The sequence below is a fragment of the Nesoenas mayeri genome (assembly GCF_963082525.1).
Source record: "Nesoenas mayeri genome assembly, chromosome: 10".
NCBI classification, from domain to species: domain Eukaryota; kingdom Metazoa; phylum Chordata; class Aves; order Columbiformes; family Columbidae; genus Nesoenas; species Nesoenas mayeri.
The window spans coordinates 7,940,241-7,959,027 of record NC_137560.1 but is presented as its reverse complement, the minus strand read 5'-3'; the positions used below and the strand labels follow the sequence as shown (position 1 = coordinate 7,959,027).

General features: G+C 43.4%; 1 protein-coding gene across 1 annotated transcript in view; it reads right to left on the bottom strand.

Moving 5' to 3' along the window:
- STAB1 (stabilin 1) overlaps positions 1-18,533 on the bottom strand; it is a gene marked incomplete at its 3' end in the record, with an annotated part of 57,037 nt that extends 38,504 nt beyond the window's left edge. The window contains exons 1-12 of the mRNA XM_080350582.1: positions 18,438-18,533; positions 12,717-12,853; positions 11,128-11,243; positions 9,865-9,950; positions 8,714-8,783; positions 7,715-7,810; positions 7,140-7,256; positions 6,123-6,319; positions 5,776-5,909; positions 4,223-4,350; positions 2,984-3,075; positions 1,303-1,425 (exon numbers count right to left, since the gene is read on the bottom strand). Of these exons, the coding sequence (XP_080206708.1) occupies positions 1,303-1,425; positions 2,984-3,075; positions 4,223-4,350; positions 5,776-5,909; positions 6,123-6,319; positions 7,140-7,256; positions 7,715-7,810; positions 8,714-8,783; positions 9,865-9,950; positions 11,128-11,243; positions 12,717-12,853; positions 18,438-18,518 (1,377 nt within the window). The 5' untranslated portion in view covers positions 18,519-18,533. The remainder of the gene's footprint in view (positions 1-1,302; positions 1,426-2,983; positions 3,076-4,222; positions 4,351-5,775; positions 5,910-6,122; positions 6,320-7,139; positions 7,257-7,714; positions 7,811-8,713; positions 8,784-9,864; positions 9,951-11,127; positions 11,244-12,716; positions 12,854-18,437) is intronic.
- Positions 18,534-18,787: the final 254 nt, after the last annotated feature.

The following is an 18,787-nucleotide window of genomic DNA, read 5'->3' as shown; positions in this document are numbered from 1 at the left end:
TCTAGAGTTTGTCTGAGTGTGAACAATGCTTGATCCCAGCTCTGGATCACTAAAGGGTGCAGTGACCACCAAGCAGCTGCTGCATCAGTCTGCCAAGGACAAGGAGAGAGGCACGGTGCCTCCTGCACAGGGCAGTACAGAATTTGGAGACAATCCTGAAACTACAACTTTGATTGCAACCTTTATTGGCTCATAATGCCAATAAGGAGTCTTCATAGCAAAGGTAAACGAGACAGGTTCACTGAATTGTAAGGTACATATCTGGTCCTTCCATATTGTGTACAACCATTCATTGAAGTTGAGTACAGGGAGATGTTCCAAGGGTAACCTACAAACTAAGCATCAAGGTATTGGTGCTGCAGCTATAATCAAAGTTAGGGCAAGCACAACTTCCCCATGCTTTTCATTTCACCGCATGCACTTCTTGAACTGCTCCTCCCTGTCCTGAACTTTAGTCCACATCACTGAGGATTCTGGCTGACACAAAGGAAGGGGAGGGTAGACTTCCCAGATCAAAGGACTCCTGAGTAAACAAACAGGAAAGAAATTTAAAAGGAGCGTCCACAAGCTCAGTTCAGATTCCCCAGCTCCAAATAGTGCTTTGTCCTTTTGAAGCATGCAGGGTGCATGTATTACGACCTAGACCTCGAGGCCAAGGCTGGATCCTCAGAGAGGAAACATACGGCTCTCCCTTAGTCAGCTGGGAGCATGCAAGCAGGAAAAGCGCAGGATGGAGAGAGAACAGTGGATGTTGGAAAATATGAGTCAATTTAAAAAGGGAAAAGGGAAAAAAAACCCCACTCCATATCAGAACATAATGATGAAAATCTCTTTGCTAGGACAACTAAGAAAAACAAAACAGAAAGAGAAGAAAAGGGAAACTGGAAGAGAAAATATTCAGCATGTGGTCACACCCAAGCACACAATCTCCAGGGAGAAGCATTTGGTCTGAAAAGAGACTTTGGTGCATCTTCCATGTCAGCCGCAAGGATACTGTAGCTGCTAAAGGTGTAGGAAAAAGGTCTCTTCTCCAGAATATATATGCAGACCAAAGAAAGATCATTCACCAGTCAGATTCTGGCTAACTGGTTGTCTGCAAGACAGAAAAAGTGTTTGCTTGGGGTGTCTGGTCTTAAATTGCCTTGCTCTGGACTCCACAAAGGAGCTTGTTGTTCTGATTGCAGGCAGGTTGATTAGAGAAAAAAGGTTTTCTGGTTAAGAAAGTGCACCAAGAAAACTACACTCAAGCTTCAGTCTGTCCTACATGAAAGCACCAGCCCAGGACTTCAGGAGATCCCTTACCGGGCTATCAAATGTTAGCTGATGTCCAGACAAGGTCCACACAGTCTTGGCTTTTATCATGTCTTCTAACAAATGCAGACCAGGAACGATGTGCATTCTGCACAAATGCTCAGCAGTTGTATCCTTTGGGGAATAAAGACCACAGAAAGAAGATAAATCACATGTTCTTTCAAAAAACTCGTTTACTGAAAGAGCCATAACGCTACCTTTGCCTCAGCTAACACAGGGGAATTCTTACAGTATGAGACTGAGCTGCCCTCTTCATTTTGGTTCACTGGAGTAGCACTGTGGCAAATCTTTTGCTTCTGTTTGTGCACACACTCAAACACAGGGAGACTGATTAACTTTCCCGTGACTTTAGAGGAACCCCCTTGACAGAAACCTATCGGACTTGGACAATTTAAAAACTATCCTTGCATGCTCTGTGTTATAAAACTTGCTGAAGCCTCCCATACGCAATCTTGTAGGTGGTCTAAGCTGCTGAATTTACATTTAATTTCTTCCTTTATCTATGGGCTTTCCATCACTGATGTTTTTTTAAGATGATCCTGTGTAAATACTGATTTAGGTGGAACTGACCCTTATGGGAACAGGTAGACTAGATAACTCAGGGGCCTTTCCTGATGTATTTTCTATGAATCCAGAAGTTACTATGACTGAGGCACAGGGCTTGACTTGTGTTAGCTGAAAGTTCTGCTCAACAAGGAGATAGCTCATGTCCCAGGCATCTGTAGGTTAGGAGTTGCTCCCTAGACTCTGTGAGTTCCTGCTGCTGCACAGATAGCTTTGCCATCAAGCAAAGGAATGATATTTCTAAACCAGTTGGAAATGTAACGTTCAAATGGGGTTGGTCTGTCTGGGTTATGTTTAAGACATTTACCTTCTCGTATCCAAGTGCTAGCTGTAAGCTAGCTGCCACCTGACACACAATGGGCACCTTGCCTAGCATGCAGTTAAAATCCCTACTGCTGCATTTGTAGCTCATGTGTGCTGATTTTTAGCTCTGTCCTGGGAAAATGGCATATATACATTCTCACCCTAATGACTGATAGGCTGGTTGCAGGTCTAGCTGGGCAAAAACTACTGCAAAAGAACACAATTTAGTTAAAAAATTTTAAAAAAATAATGATATGACCTGCGGGACCTACTTGCTGAAGCCTAGAATTCTCAAACTCTTGTCCTGGCTCCCATAACAGTTTTCTTCAGCCCTTCTGTCCTTGCTTTCCCAATTACTAAAATGAGCTCTTCTGAAGAAGCTGACACCATACCCACACCTAGAGCCAGAGGCCCAAAAACCCATACTTTGATGAAAACCCCAGCCCCTTTTGAAATCCCTACCGTCAAGTAGTGAAAAGCCACTTAAAGTTTTGAGAATAGTCACACACAGGAGGTTTGAGCTTTAAATGAAGAATGGCCAGAAAAACTTACACTTCCTGACATTAAAAACATACTCTGTCAATATTGAAAAGAGAGATGTTTTAAAAATAATGTGAGAGATATAACACTCTCTATGGGACTGCAACTCAACCAGACAATGAAGAGTCTTCCTAAGAGATCGCTTCTATAAATACTGCCTTGCAAAGTTCCTCTCTCACATGTCAATCAGTTTTTACATGCTGCAGAACTCAGGCATGGAAGAATCCTAAGACAAGAAAAATTTGCAAAAACCAGGAAAACTTACATTAAATTCCATGCTATCATGAATCGGAAGAAGGGATGGTACAAAGACTGTGAAAGGCCCGTATTTAGTCAGCAACACTGAGCAACCAGAAGCTGTAAAAAGAGTGGCAACATGAAGTAGTTATTTGACATATGGATTAACTCCAGCAATAATTATTCTTCTTGTTAACAGCACAATTCAAGCTACACATTTTTGGCCTGATGCAAGTAACTAGTACTTGTTTACAAGGAACCAGAGGGACTTTGGTATTGCTACCACAGCCCAGCTTGATTGCTAGGAGTTTTAAGCACATTCCCATGAGATTTCTGAAGGATTGCTGGTGACTTTGGACCACCGCAAATCATTAGGTTTTATAGTCCCACTGCACAGGATTTAGGAACCCAGAGATATTCATGCAGTTGCCTGTAGCACAAATCATTATGGAAAAAGTATGCAAAAAATAAGTGTTGGCCACAGTGATATCTAGCAGAGAGGGGTATTCACAAAAGCTAAGCTGAGTTTTAAGTCTTATCTCTATGCTCCTGTTAAGTTAGTGGAGACAGAGAAGACTGTGCAGAGGATGAGCTGGAGAAGGTTTCTAACATAAACATGCTTTGACATGAGCTAAAGTGTTCTCATTCTTCCCTTGGATTACAGCGAGGCAAGAATTAACCTTTGTAGATATCACTCCCCACTTGCAGTACATGGGTTCTAAAACAGAAAAGCAGTTCCTCACTCAGGAAGTACCATGGCGTGTAGAATAAAGCCTTTTGATCTCTATAATAGCCACTAACATGTGCGTGCTGGCAAGGAGGCAGTTTAAGGGCTTTGTAGATGTTCTACTAAGTAGAGGACCTATGGCACACCAGGCTCAAGCATCAAAGCTAGAAAACTCGGCGACAGCTGAAAGATTGCTGAGCCTTCAACAGAGACACTGCGGGTGGAGGCACACGGGTGGTTCGGTACAAATGGGTTTGAATCACACCTCCAAGGCACATTTTCCTTCTTCTGCAGATATGGAACCTCCTTCACTGGGGCTGTTAAATACCTAATACACATCCACAGTGCTCTCTGCAACAGTCTACTCAATTCACAGTCTGGAATGGGTAGTAAGAGTCCAGAGATGTGACATGCTTGATTTTGCAGCCCATGGTCATACACTGTGAAAAAGATCTATCACGCTGAAAACCTCTCAGCCTTTTCTGACACACTTGTCCCCACATTTGCCCCATTCCCCAAACAAATTCAAAAGACATTTACCAAACATTTTCCTGGCGACACTTAATTTCCTAGCAAACCTTTCTCGTGAATTACGACGACTTATCTCAGTCAAGAGATCTTTATAGCAACTTCTCCCATCTCCAATCTCCCCTTCTTTACACACACAGCTGAGAGACACAAATGGAACATAACAAACCATTATAAAACAGTTTGCAACACTTTCAACAAATGTGAGTGCCACATGTCAGTATCTACATTTGAAAGACAAATCCCATCTTTAAGGTATAGGTAAGAGCACAGTAACTTCTGCCTAAACCAACAGGAAAAAAGATGCACTCTTCTGGAGTGCAAGCAAATTTGGACCTGCCCAAAGAGAACACAGATGCTCAGATACAATCAACATAACGATTGTCTGCTTTAGCGTTCAGGGTACAGACAGCCACAATATATTTATTGACACCTTTCTAACTAGATATTCAGTCAGTACCAGTCATCACAGCATTTGAAAATTTGAGGTAATGCGTAAAAACCACAAGCTAAGGAACTATTTCCTACATTTTCACTATGTAACCCCTCAGCTTCAGTGAGAAGTGCCAGCTCAACCACATCAGTTAGCTATGGTTCATCTAAGACTTAATGAGAGCCCCAGACAGGCTAATGACTTTTCCAGAAAAGCTTATCTACATGTGAAAATCTCCGTCCTGATTCACACGGATTTCTAGTCATTACTCTTAGACTACTTAAGATCATTGGCCGATAACCATGTTTTTTCCCGTTTGGGTTTTGTCCAAGTATCGGCACTGCTCTCTCTGTTTCAGGGATGCAAAGACATGCGACACAGGGGAGGCATCTGACGTGACTCCAGCCTCAGAGGGCTGAGTGCCAGCTGCTGGGGAACAGATCCACTGAGGCAGAGCCTGTGCTGAACACCGTGTCCTGCCCTTTGCTAGCGGATCTGCAGAAAGGGAAGCCACCGCGTTTCAGTTCTGGCTTGGAGCACACAATGAACAAGTGGATGCCAACAGTTTTAGCAGCAATGGAGAAGGAAGGGTCAAGGAGAGGGACTGCTCTTTCCCTCTTCACTCTCAGTGAAGCTCCACCTTTTCTTGGCAACACATGAAATCTTTGGTGTTTCTTCCCTCAACTTCCCCCTCCCCTGTCAATCTGCAGCTCTAACTCATTTCTTGCTTGCAGGCCCAAGCGGGAGGAGAGCCAAAGACAGCCCTCAGAATCAAATGTGGGCAAAGGTGACCAAACAAAAGTCATGTCTCCCTTTTAATGATTTATAATTAATTTATAATACCCTACTACTACCACCAACTTGGGTAGCTACATTCCTATTTCACATCACAGAAGTCTCTGATGCCCCAGATTTAAAGTATCTTGTGACCCACACACCAAAATTTACAATGACTGATGTAAAACTCTTTACTTTCAATGGGCTTGTTACAAACAGGCTCTTCTCAAAAGATGACTCTGGTCCATTCTCCTCAGTTAGCTCTCAGTTTCTTCAAAATTCAGCTCCTCCAAACTCAGTTTCCATTCTAGCTGCAGAATAAGCTTCTTTAATAGCAATCTTTAAGCTGGCTTACCTAGGATACCCCTGGGAATTAATTTCACACGTAGAAGTCACGTCACAAAAATACTGCCGGCAATTGTTGGGAAATGCAGAACACTCAGACAAAGGAGGTCTCCTACTCATCCCAGGCTTGCAAACACAAGATGCCTAAGAGAAGACAACAGAGTGATTGCAGAGCTGCATGCATCATATTTTACCCAGTAAGTTACCCTACAAAAGAGCTGTCTGTTTACCCTTTGCAAAAGCTAAGGTGAGGAGAACACATTTGACCAACACAATGGTGTTCTCATCTGAAGAGCTTTTCATCTGGCCAGTTTTCAGACCCTTGCAGGTTGCTGACGTGCTGTCATTGCCCCTTACCTCTCCTGGATGTCTGTAGACACAAATTGTAGAGTTTTCTGGGCAGCCTCCATTGTTATCAACACAAGGGTTTATGGGCTGGCAAATCCTTCCATCTCCTCGATATCCTTCTTTGCAGGTACACTGATACTTTGGTGGTTCAAGAACCTTACACATGGCAAAGGGGGAGCATGGAGAAGAAGCACAAGGATCCTGAGCTGCAATTAAAGAGATGAGAGGTGAGAGTAACCAAACTTCTGTTTTGAAAACAGCACATACTGCAGCACAGCAGAATGCAAAAGGCCTGGAAAGAATGGAGTATAAGAAATTGGAACTAGATGATTTTAAGGTCCCTTCTAATCCAAACCATTCTACAAGTCTATTAATTTATACTATTAAACTTACAAAATTTCACAGGAAAATAAAATCATTTCAGACAGCAGACATTTTGTTTTTGTTTTTTTTTTAAATCTGAGGAATTTGGATGACACATTGTTCATGTTACATCAGTAGCAGAAATGTGAGTGACAGAGGATGCTTGGATTTATTTCTGAATTTATACATATTTTTATATATATATATGAGGATATATGAAACCGCAGTTTGGTCAGGAAAAACTGCAAAAAGCTAGTGAAAACAGAGCTATCTATATCTAGCTAATCACATGAATCTTATTGACTTTAGTAAAACCAATTCACAAGCTCAAATTTGAAATCAGTGAAGAAATCCTCCAGTTAGATGCCTTATTTAAACTGGTACAGACTCACCAATATCCCATTGTCATGGTTATTCAGTACATAGTTATAAACGAGTGCTGGATGGAACATGCAAGTCTAATTAATTTATTGCTTTCATGATCAAGTGAGAGGAAAGCAAAAAACTTAGCCCTTAATCTTAAAGGGATTCCTAAAAATCAGGTTCTTAAACCTCTGCAGTGAAGTAGGCATTGTATTCACAGTGGTCAAATTAATCCAGAGACACCAGTGCAATAAGATTTTTCCAAACAGGGGACCATTTAGGGTCATAGAAGTTTCTCACCTTGGCAAGTGTTCCCACTTCTTCTGTAGCCCATCTTGCATTCACACATTGCGGTCCCAGCCCTTACCACACATTCACTGTTGGCCTCACAGGTTACGCCTTTGCAAAGGGGAAGCTCTGGAATCACACAGCAAAGAGAGTTTCCCTTTGAGCACGCATGGCACTGTTGGAAGATACAACTTACCTTACAAAATATCTGGAAATTAAGGTAAATGTGGTTTCCAGAGGCCCCCAAGCTGGCATAATAGCTAGGGAATGTGAACAGGGCGGACATCTCTGAATCACTGGCAGCCTAGGTAGTCAGATCCCACAAGGCTCAGAGAGAAGAAATGATCTATCTGGTTTCCAGAGAAAGAAAGAACAGAGGCACAAAGAGATGGTACATCTCGGCCACTGTCACAGAGTGGGGAGCAGGCCCCAGCTTTTCCCTCTGTCTAGATCTCCAGTGCTCAAAGCATCTTCCCTCTACATTCCCAAGATATTAATTGCCACCCAGCTCCTTTTGGGACACATGCATCCAAGCCCATATCACCGTTTAGCTCTACCAGCCCCTCTGCAGCTGTCAGTGTATTTACCTTGGTCACATCTGGGGCCAGTGTAGCCTCCATAGCAGGTGCAGCTTCCATTCCCAGCGACGCCGCTGTTGCATTCCCCATGCACGCAGTCACACACTGCAAGGGAAGTCCAGACAAACCTGACCTTCAGCTACAAGGCAGTGCATAGGGTCCAGGCATACATGGGCCAACTGCCCTGGTGCTTGGCACCCCGATTTCATGCTAATAATCCACAGGAAATGTAGCTCCTTTTAAAAACAGGCCATGACAGTCAGAGCTTACTGAGGGCAAACTGAATGCCCTGAACTCAAGAAGACAAAATACTGCCTGGTAAGAACAGCTTTGAATGCAAGATCTAGACCAGCTTTTCAAGCACATGTTTTAACTTCCCACTCCTCTAAGTCTCCTGCAGCCAGTGTAGAAGGAGGCAGTGTTATGAGAGCCCAGCACATCTGTGATCCCAGCACTGGTGTCATGTGAGCACAACCACCAACGTCACACGTATCTCACCTGTGTGGATACAAGGGAACCAGGACCTGGACAAAAAGGGCTTCATTAACAGTCAGGCTGCACTGGTTTAAATCGTTTCCAAAAATGCCATTCATGAGAAGCAGCCCTGTGTGCATTAATTTTGTAGGGGGGGCAACAAGGAAGAAGTTGAGAGACAAGTGAGGCAGTTACAGGAGTCTGGAAAACAGTTGGGAAGTGAGTGTGGGTTGCTTCAGGGATGTAGCAACAGCCTGGCTAAAAAGAGAGCAGAAACTGTGATAGCTCTGATAAGGGGAGAGAGAAATTTACAACAGGAAAAATGGACAGATTTGAGTGAAGTACTGAGAATCATTTATCTAATGGGACAGTGGAGAAGGGCACAAAGACAAAATGCCAGGACAGCTGGTATCGAACACTGCCAGCTGGCATCCCCTCCTCCTCTCCAGCACCCTTCCTCATTCAACCTACCACTCCTCTTCCTTTGCTCTCAGTTATTTTTGTGGAGGTTTCACTTGAATAACTCATTCTTACCTGACTGACAGTCTGGGCCAAAACGATTTTCATCTCGGCAATTCTGGCACGCAAAACCACTGTATTGCTCCTAGAAGGGCCCCAAAATGTCCCAGATGTTATTTTTCTGTATCACTGCATTTTTCCACACACTGTTACAATTCAAAATCTCTCCCCATTTCTGATTTTCTGTGACAGCTGAAGCAATACAGCGAAGAAAACTGATCTTTTCAGTGCTCTTGTAGTATTAACCAGCCCCCATGGCAAAGAAGATCACAGTGAAAGCCGACACACAGCAGGCACGCAAAACGCCAGCAAAACTCTGGTGGGCACTGGGGAAACAATGTCCTGATCACAAACCAATAGTAAAGTACCAGCTGGCTTCTGATATCTCTCTGAAAAAGGAACTTGGAATTCACTAATGCCAGTGAGACTTTCAACATAGATTTTACAGGGCATGGGGACCTTCAGCATATAGTTTAATTGATATAAGGTCTCTGAGTTAAATCCAAAATCAGCTTTCTCAAAGAAGGGCCCAAGAGGTAGGCTTTTAGCTCATGATGCTATTAATTAAGGATGCTGTAAACACATACAGTTCCTAAGACAGAATTTCAAGTCTGACACTGATCCATTAAGCTGAAAATTTTAGAAACACATGATTCAAGTGTGCAGGAATTGTTTACGCTTTTGTTGTACTAAGTCTGGAGCTGCAAAGGAAAAAACAAACATCTGTCCTAAATTCTCTTCATTTCTCCTGCTTTTCCTGAGAGAGGGAGGACCTGCCTGCTAAGCAGCAGGACCAGTTCATTTGATAAATATATCATCCAAGCCTGGAAAAGGTGCAGCTCATTAGCAGCCAAGTATCTCAGAGCTACTTGCAGCCACAGATAAACACTGATTATTTAAACTGGTCAGAGGGTTAAATTAATACAATTCTTCTTTCATTTCTCACTAGAGATCCTTCCCAACTCCATACCCTCACCAACAGTGTCTTAGTGCTATTGCAGATGACACCAGCCTTCTAGGAAAACCACAGACACTGATGCTGGAATGAAAGAAACTGCTAATAACCTTGCAGGCAAAAGGGCCTTCGTCCAAAGCATCTGCACACACACACTATACAACTACATCTGACAACAGCACATCACCTCCAGAATAAACCACACACTGACCTTGCAGATGCAGGTCCCGTTTTGCTGTATACCATCCAAACATGTCCCATGGCCACTGCAGGGATTTTGAGAGCCACCCGGACACTCTAGAAGGCAAGAGACAGGTGAGACAAGATTAAACAACCAGCACTGCATCCCCCTTTCTACCTCCTCTCCCCCCAGGCATGCCAGTTGTGCAAAAGTGATGGCCTCCTCAGCTGCAAAGCCCCTGCCTGCTTATCCAATACACCTAATGCTGGCCCAGAGCTGGTGAATATGGCCAGGAGTGGCACCAATGGGCAATGTGGCTGCCAGCTAAGAAAAGCCCATTATTAAAAGTCTAAGGAAAAGTCCCAGTGGAGCGTAACTATTACAACAAAATTTCAGCAAAGGCACTGAAACATGTTTTGAGGTTGATCCACTGCTACCAGCATCAGTGAGAGGCAGCATCAACCATCTGAGGGCAGTTCTGAAACTCAGGACAGGTGGGAGCCTGCTTTGCAAAGACATTGAGCATTTTCAGCTGGGAATGTGCTCAGACAAACACAGTCCACACGTCTTCAGAGTGGGGTACTTCCAAATTCTGGAGACTTTTTCTGAAAGTATTAGACATGTGATTCCTCTGACAAAGCCAATTGCTTATTCACACCACTTCTGTGAGAGAACAGGCTCAAGCTCTCAAACAATCTTCTATTTTCTGCAGGACTGGAGAGCATCTTTCCCTATTCCAGCAATCAGTCAATCATATGAGAAGTGTTCAGCTTAATAGGTCTTCTTTTGAATTTTTGCAACAAGACAAAACAAATTCTCTTTACTTGGCACAAACCTGAGCGGGAGATTTGGGACAGTTATTTCCATGTTGGGTTGGAATTGCAAAGTATTTGCTGTGGCTGAACGGCTGACTAACTCCAGACTATAGAGGAGAGCACGTGGCGCATGCACTGCAGGCCAGAGGGACATCAGAAAGAAATATCTTCCTCTTCCTTTGGAAACTTTCTTAAAGAGGAACAAAAACATCCCTTTCCAAAAAATTATTTTTAAAGAAGAGACAAAAGGAAGTTCTACCAAAGGAGCTTATGTTATGTGTTAAATGTAAGAGGATTCAACTCATCTGAAGCAAAGAGATTCCTTCCCCATTATATTCCCAGACAGATAACAAAGACCTTGTGAGTTTTTGAGGAATAATGAAAATTAATCACCTCAATGCATATTTAATGTCTCCTATTAAAACTACTGTGACTTACACAATAGCTAGAGAGTGCAATAAAAAGTTCAAAAACTTACCGAAGCACTCCGAACCCCAGAATCCTGGACAGCACCTTTTCTCCTCAATTTCTTTCTTACATATGTGATGGCATCCTGGCAGGGAAAGCGTATTTTCTCCTAACTTGACAGTGTATCTTAAAAAGAACAACGCGACGTTCATGATTACAACACAAACATACCACACGCCTGTTGGAGGGGTTCTAAGCAATCTCATTGCAGTGCACTGAACTCTGAATGAAGGAAGGGCACTCATTCCCTCTGCCATACATGCACACGATAGTCTGCACTTGGCTTATGTCTTCTCTGAGGATGCCCATTGATTTGAGCCTCAAAGATTGGTTACAAGAAATCTGCCAGGGACTGGATGTGAGAAAGGACCTTGGGCAGTCTGAGGGCATCAGGACAGAAACCTTGGATGCTGGAGAGTTAGACAGCACAGAAACAAAGTCAAGATCTCCAGGGTGACACAGCATTGGACTTCACACTCAAATAACCTTGAAAGAAAACATTCTCCTTGCAGGAATTGTCCCTTTCTGTCTTGCACTAAAGATTACGGATTGGGACGCTGGAAATTTGGATTTAATAGCTGTGTTATTTCTCTACACAAGCTTGGACAAATCCATTAAATCCAGAAAAGAAGTATATTCTTTTCAACCCTTCATCCATCACCTCTACGCACAGGGTATAAGTCCTTGACAGCAGCATCTCCTGTTCTGCACGTATGCAGTACAGGACTATTCTTGGGTCTGTCCAACAACCACCACAAGAGCAGATAACATTCAGAAAAGCTGCATACACTCACATTATTCTTACACTTCATTTTATTTTTGGCACAACATCCTTCCCAAAGGGAACTTGGAAATTGTCTCAATAGCACTGCCGCTTTGGCTTCAATCTGACTCCTATGTGTGTCCGCGCAAAAACTGCTATAGACTGCAAAACTGTCACAGCTATTTTTAAAGTATTTTGACAGAATAGCAAATCACAGAAAACAGTAGACAATGGAGCTACATATTAACAGTTAACATTCACTACTGAATAGATACACAAACAATAATCTACAGTGTTTCATTTTCTAAAAACTTCCTGGTAAATTCAGTTTTCCTTCACCATTTTCCTATTAGAGCCAAGCTCAACAGAATAAAAGCAAGGAACACATGAACAAACAATTGTCATAAAGTGAACTAGGAAGGTAAAAAGTTCAGAGGATTATTGCTGGAAGCTGGGAGGATACACAAGGGGACCTATCATTATATTATTTTCCTAATAATCCACTATGGAATTCTGGGTCTATATCAGGTTTCCATGCTAGACAGACCGCTGTTAAGTTGCTACAGCAAGATGAACAAACTCAGATTATTTAGTGCAAGTTAGAGGTAATTATCTGTGTATATAGAGACTTATGTCCAGCAAAAAGTCCATGGGATTTGCAAGGAGACAACCTAACAAAGATAGGGTCCATACAACCATTTTTACGCATCTGAAAACAAAACTGCTTGGATCTCTACAGCTCAAAAAACATGTATGTTCTCCTGAAGGCACACACACTACTGCTTGCATAGCAGGGCTGCACCAAAACATTAACATGGTTAGGAAATAGGTCTTACCTGCAGTCCCGCACTCCTAATCCTTGCGTGGTCTTTAACCACCCTCTTGGACAGAACACTTTAGGCGCTGCAGCACAAGCGGTACACGCTGTATTCAAGGTAAACATTGTCTTGACATTGCATCGCATGGATTGTAACTTAAAAAGAAAAAACAGAAGGGAAATCAGCCCAAAATTAAAATGTTAACCTAGTCACTCACCTTGCCAACCTTTAATATGTTTATCAACATTGCACCATTCTTTAGATACCACTGGGGAGGGCAGTGGCCAGTGCAGCTGCTGGGAGGTGCATCGCACACTCATATAGGCTAAGCCATCACGTCACGCTGCTGCGTGCTACTCTGCTTGGATCTCAGCTAGAAGGCAATAGGGCAGATCACAGCTACTTTATCTTCCCCCTACACCTCACAGCAAAAATTCTAACCATTTCTAAAATAATCATAACTGTGCACTGTTCATTTAAGCTGATCTTTTATAAGCATGTGGTAACGGTATGTGAGGACAAGCCCTAAATCAATAACCCTTGCCAGAAGACACTGAACTAAAATGCAACACGGCATTTCTCTTTTCCATGCCATTGATATGGTCCAGTTCACTGGAGGTTTCATTGCTGTTCCACAGGTCTGAAAAAACAAATGTGTTAGTTCAGTCTATTTCCCAGAGCTCAGGAGCTGCTCACACAAATATTTCTCATGGCAATTGCTTTCGAGAAGGTGCAGGGGGGTGTGTGGATTAAAAGGAAAGATGCTCTGCACCTCTCTGACTACCTGGGTGCACCTAGGTGAGAAGGATGCCATAAACACTGGCAAGAAGATCAGGTAGGAGACTTAGATCATTCACATGGCTGGTGATAAATTCAGCACAAGTACTTCCACCCAGCCAGAACAACTTAAGGGGTTCAGGTTTCCTCACAGGGTTTTTCTGTATCCCTGTACCTACCAACCCTCCTTCCCCAAATGAAACACAGCCAGAGCAGGTGACAAACGTACAGCCTCAGAGCAGATCATCATCATCATATACCAAACTTGTCATTAAAGCTCATGATTTCACCCCAAAAGCATTTCCTTGAATTTCTAAACTCCTGAAGTCAAGCAACTGCAGAGAAACCTCATTGCTCATTTAAAAAAAAAAAAGACAATGTTTGCCACTGCCGATGGCAGGGAAGAGCGGGGAGGCATGGACTGTGTTTGCGCCAAAAGGTCACTGGCTTCAAAAACACAACACAGCTCACCTCAACTGTGCCGCTACAGGCACTGTATTTTCTAGAAATAAAAATATTAGATCAAATTTTGGGAGGAGGCCTTGATCTGTGATTTTTTAAGCCATTCCTGAACAATGTTGCTTATGCAGAAGCTCTCCCATGCCCAGAACTCCTTGTTTTGGATTCCCACCAGAAATGTGAGTTTTTCTTCCTCTGAACCTAAGCCCCAATGCATACATTTGCCTCAAGGCAAGGGAGGAAGCCCACGGTTTCCTACCAGTTATCAACAGCTCAGGAAGGCCCTCCCAGATGACAGCCAGCAGACCCTGTCAGGAAAACCTCCTGAGAGATAACCCGCAAGTCCCAGGTCCACAGGGACGACACCCTGGAACAGTTTCCTGACTCACACCCACGTTCCTTCTGCCTGGAGTTATTGAGCTTTTTCTTGTCTTCACGGATCCATCTTCTGCAGCCATTCATGCAAGAATGCTGCCCAATGAAGAAAGTGATTTCCGTGTCTGTGGAATCTCTTATGCCAAGGACTCCCTTGCATTATAAACAGTTCAAAACCAATCTGAGAGCCACCAAATCCACCTATACATGTCCTGTGAGCACAAGCTTTACTAATTCTAGCCAGCAGGACAGAGGTCAGTTTTGCTGTTCCTCATGTTTCCACCCCACTGGCACACAGTGTAGTCTGAGATTTCCCCTTTTTCATGAAGAAAAACAGAATAGACAGCCAATATGGATGGATAAATGAGGTGCTACCTCCGGAGTACTCAGTGTCCAAGATCAGCAGTGCCATTGATGGGGTGGGGAAGAAGTTCATCCAACGAGCTGACTCAAGAACAACTTAGGACTCCAAATTAAAGGTGAGCTTTTGAAAGGAGCCAGTTGAAGCCAGGAGCACAGTTCTAACAGAACAGGACATTTCATGCCTTTCTAGTCCCACCAAGTCCCAGCTTCACTGAGACAATGCCTCAGAAAGAGGAATGGGAAGACTTCCAAAGAAGAAACACACAGGTGGATGCCTTCCCATAAGTTATGATGTTGATAGTGTCAGAATTACCCCACAAGACATTATCAGGTGTTTGAGCTACCCTATCTGTATGAAAAAGACCACACAGACAGTAGAGCACAAAACACTAAATTAAAGCTCTCTAATCTTCTATTTCATCTTTACTTCCAGGTATCAGGAGTTGGCTGTCAGACACAGCTGGGCCATTAAATGTGTTCTATGTCATGGTGGTGGAGGAAGACAACATTGTTAGCATATTATTCCATTTTCCTTCTCTTTCCTTCATCAATGTGGCTCTTTTTCTAAATGGAGATGGACACTGGGAGAGGAGAAGGGTGATCGCTCCTCCCTGTTGGCATCTTCACTTATTTGCAGGCCTCTAAGACAAGACAGTTATTGTGGAGCATCCCCCTACCCTGCCTTCCTGTAACACTTCGTGAGCTTTAGGCAGCTTTCCAGTAAGATCTTCCCCTTTTTATAAGGATATATGCTTGTGTCAGCAGGAGCAGGCAGGAGGAAAGAGGAAGAAAACAGCTATGTGGAAAATAATAAAAAAAATATTTCCCTTCTTACTTGAGTGACAGAACTGATGAAGTAGTAGTTTTCTGGAGTGCTTTGCGTCTTAGGAAAGCAGAAGAAGGAATCAAGAGACAGAAATGCAACGGTTTGGATACTCCAAGTTTGGAGAGGATAAAAGACAGACAGGAGTTGAAGTCAGAGGTGGCTCTTGGGGCACAGCCTCATGGAAAACAATGATGTGGTGCTCCCTAGGGCTCCTCTGTGGCTGCTGTTTGTAAATTTGAAGATGCTGGAGAGGAAGCAGCAAGAGGGAATGTGTGCCCCTGTGATGCAGCGATGCCGTCTGGCAGGCCCAGAGTCAGCGAGGTGCATGGTGGCAACATCAGGGAAAGGGGGTGAAAACAGTCACCGTGCTGACCAGGTGATGTTGTGAGCCAGGACTGTACCACACTTTGGGTACAAAGCAACAGGAAAGGAAGACTGGTGCTCTCAAACAGCTCCAGAGTTCGAGAAGGCTTTTAACACAGAAGACATCTAGCTGTGGCTGAAAGAGGTGAAGAGCCTGTGCCCACCCTGAGCTCAGCCTGCCAGGGCTGGACTCTGCTCTCCCTGCACTCACACGCACATGCACGAGCAGCTGCTGCCCTCTGTGCTCAGCTGAGACACATCTGAGCTGCTGGATGCTGCAGTGCTTCCTTCCCTTCTCTCGCTCTCACATAGATGCCCCCTTACTTCTCAAGTGCTCATGTTTCTCTTATTCCACCTCAAGAAAATAAGCTGGAGAGTTTTTTTAAGGACTAGTTTAATTCCCCTCATTTTTGCCCTTTATCTTCTCCTCTCAAACCATAACACAAATCCTATTGCATGACAAAACCTCAAGGAAGAAAGAAAAACACATTTGGACGTCAGTGTTCGGCTCCAACAATCCTGGGAGCCAGTTCTGGAAACAGTCATTATCTAATGAATCACCAAGTTTCCAGTGCATTTGCCCTTTACAAAACAGAGCTTAGACACATGCCTGAGTCATTATAGTCATGTACCTCCCCAAGAAGTTCTCAGCAACACTTTGGCTGAACAGACCAGAGGCTCCTGGACACCAAAACTCTTCGCGTTTGTCCAAGGAAGGCACTTTTTGGCACAAGAATGAACAATTAAGTTCAGAGTACACGTAACACAAGATCTGCTGTTGCTCTGGGTGTTTCCCACCATCCCAGCTGCAGCGCACTGGAGGCAGAGAGGGATGCAGAGAGCATCCTCTCATCTTCCACCCACCTGATTCCACCTCCAGCACAGCCCGGGACTGGCCTCCTCCCAGCAGAAAAACTTTCAGGGCTCTCACACAGAAAACAAATCAGGCAAACAGATCCGCTGTCATGTTTGAGCCTGAGGTAATATCACTGAAATAAAGCTAGCACAAAATCTCTCTTTTCTCCCTTAATGGCCCCGGCAAGGCTCCTGCAAGACAATGGAGGCCTCTTGTGGAATCACAGCACTTCTATTGCAATCAAATCCAATAGCCATCCTCAACTATATTGGACAAGACTTCCTTAGACCCTTGCTTTTCCTTACCTCCCATTGTATCCTTTCAAACATTTCTTATCTTTCTCCAAAAAAGAGGAAAACTGAGGAAAAACTCTAAAAAGAGGTTATTTTTCCTGGATTAAATAAACAGCTCCAGAAGTGATTCAAGACATTTCTCTTCTATGTGAGTGGGGGTACTCATTACCTGGTATTTTAACTGTTTCATACCAAGCCAGCCAGCCACCTCAGTGACTGCAGAAATCAACACAGTGCCTCAAAGTCAAGAGACAAAAATTTACACTTACACCAGCTGAAGCTGTGAGCCCATGACTCTGAATGCGCTTCTATACTGGAACCCATCTGCCTGGAACCAACGCCTCCAACCAAACAAAAACCAGCAGTACTGACACTTCTTCAAACCATGTCTGTGCACGTCACCTTAATTAACCTGCAAGCTTGGGGGTTCATACCTTATTTGTATGCTTATTAGTCATTTATGGCCCTTTTATGAAAGGCTCCATACAAAGCTTCCACCCGAAGTCCTGACCCTGAAGCATCTTTTCAGTGCTCTGCCTTTTTCTAAATTAAGTTTTTCAGACTCACACGCACCTTCCTTACCACGGGTCTGTCCACAAGGCCCCCCTTTGTCATTCAAGACAAAACAACCCTTCCGTAGCATGGACGCCCAGAGAATAAGATTTCAAGTGCCCCCACACAGCTTGTGACTTTGTAGGCCAGGTCATTCCTGCAACAGCAGGACACAAGAAGGGTGATGGCAGAAGAGAAAATAGTATGAATTAGTGTCAATTCTAACCTACAGAAAGTGGGATGCCTCACCATGGAGCCTAGAGATCTACCAGGGCATTGAACATTCTTCTAGATGCTGCTGCTAAACACAAAAACAGAGATAAAGGAATCAAAAGAAAATAAATAGAATGGAAAAAAAGTTGAAACAAAATGGAAAATACTCCACACTCCTCACTGGGGAGCTGCTGGGAAATGTACTTGAAACAAGGGTATTTAAGCTGTTGCGAAACAACAATTTGATGAGGTTTTACATGCTTTTTCTATAAAATTATCCTGGGAACCTATGGACCTGTCCTGCCAGATGCTAAGCTCCCATCACATGTACTGAAAATAACGGAAGATGCTAAGTATATTCCTTTCATACTAATACTTTCATATTCAGTCCTGAATATAAATACAAAATTAATCTGATCTAAAACTCAAGCAGCTCCTTTCTACCTTATTTTTAGTTCCTCAGTTTAGACTACACACATACCCACACACAAGCAGAGAAGATACCTTGCAGTCCTGAAGTTTAATTATGGATGTTATTCTGCACCTAACTAACTAAACGTAAATGGAAAAAGGAATTTTGGGGAGGACAATTTCATAACGTGCAACCAGCTAAATAGGAAGAACTTTTCAATGAACGTTTAAACAAAGACTCACAGACTTACCCTCTGACTCTGGCAGTCAGCTGTGGGAGCGAAGCACGCTGCTAAGAAGAAAATCAGCAATCCAGGAGGGTGCATTTTCATGCTTTTACAGGCAGGACCCTTTCCACAAAAGGGGTGGCAATAGAGGCTGCAATTTCTGTAAAATAAGACCGCCTACTAAGAATCAGATCCAAGACAAACCAGAGGTTAAAAGTAAACAGGGAGAGAGCATTTTCGCACTGTGCTCTTTGGCTGCAAAGCCTTCAGAAGTGGATCTGCTACTTCCAGCGTTATGTCTGAATCAATATCACCAGTTTTTTCTTTCTTTTCTTTTTTAAAATGCACAAGCAGGACTCCTTAGTAAAAGGTTT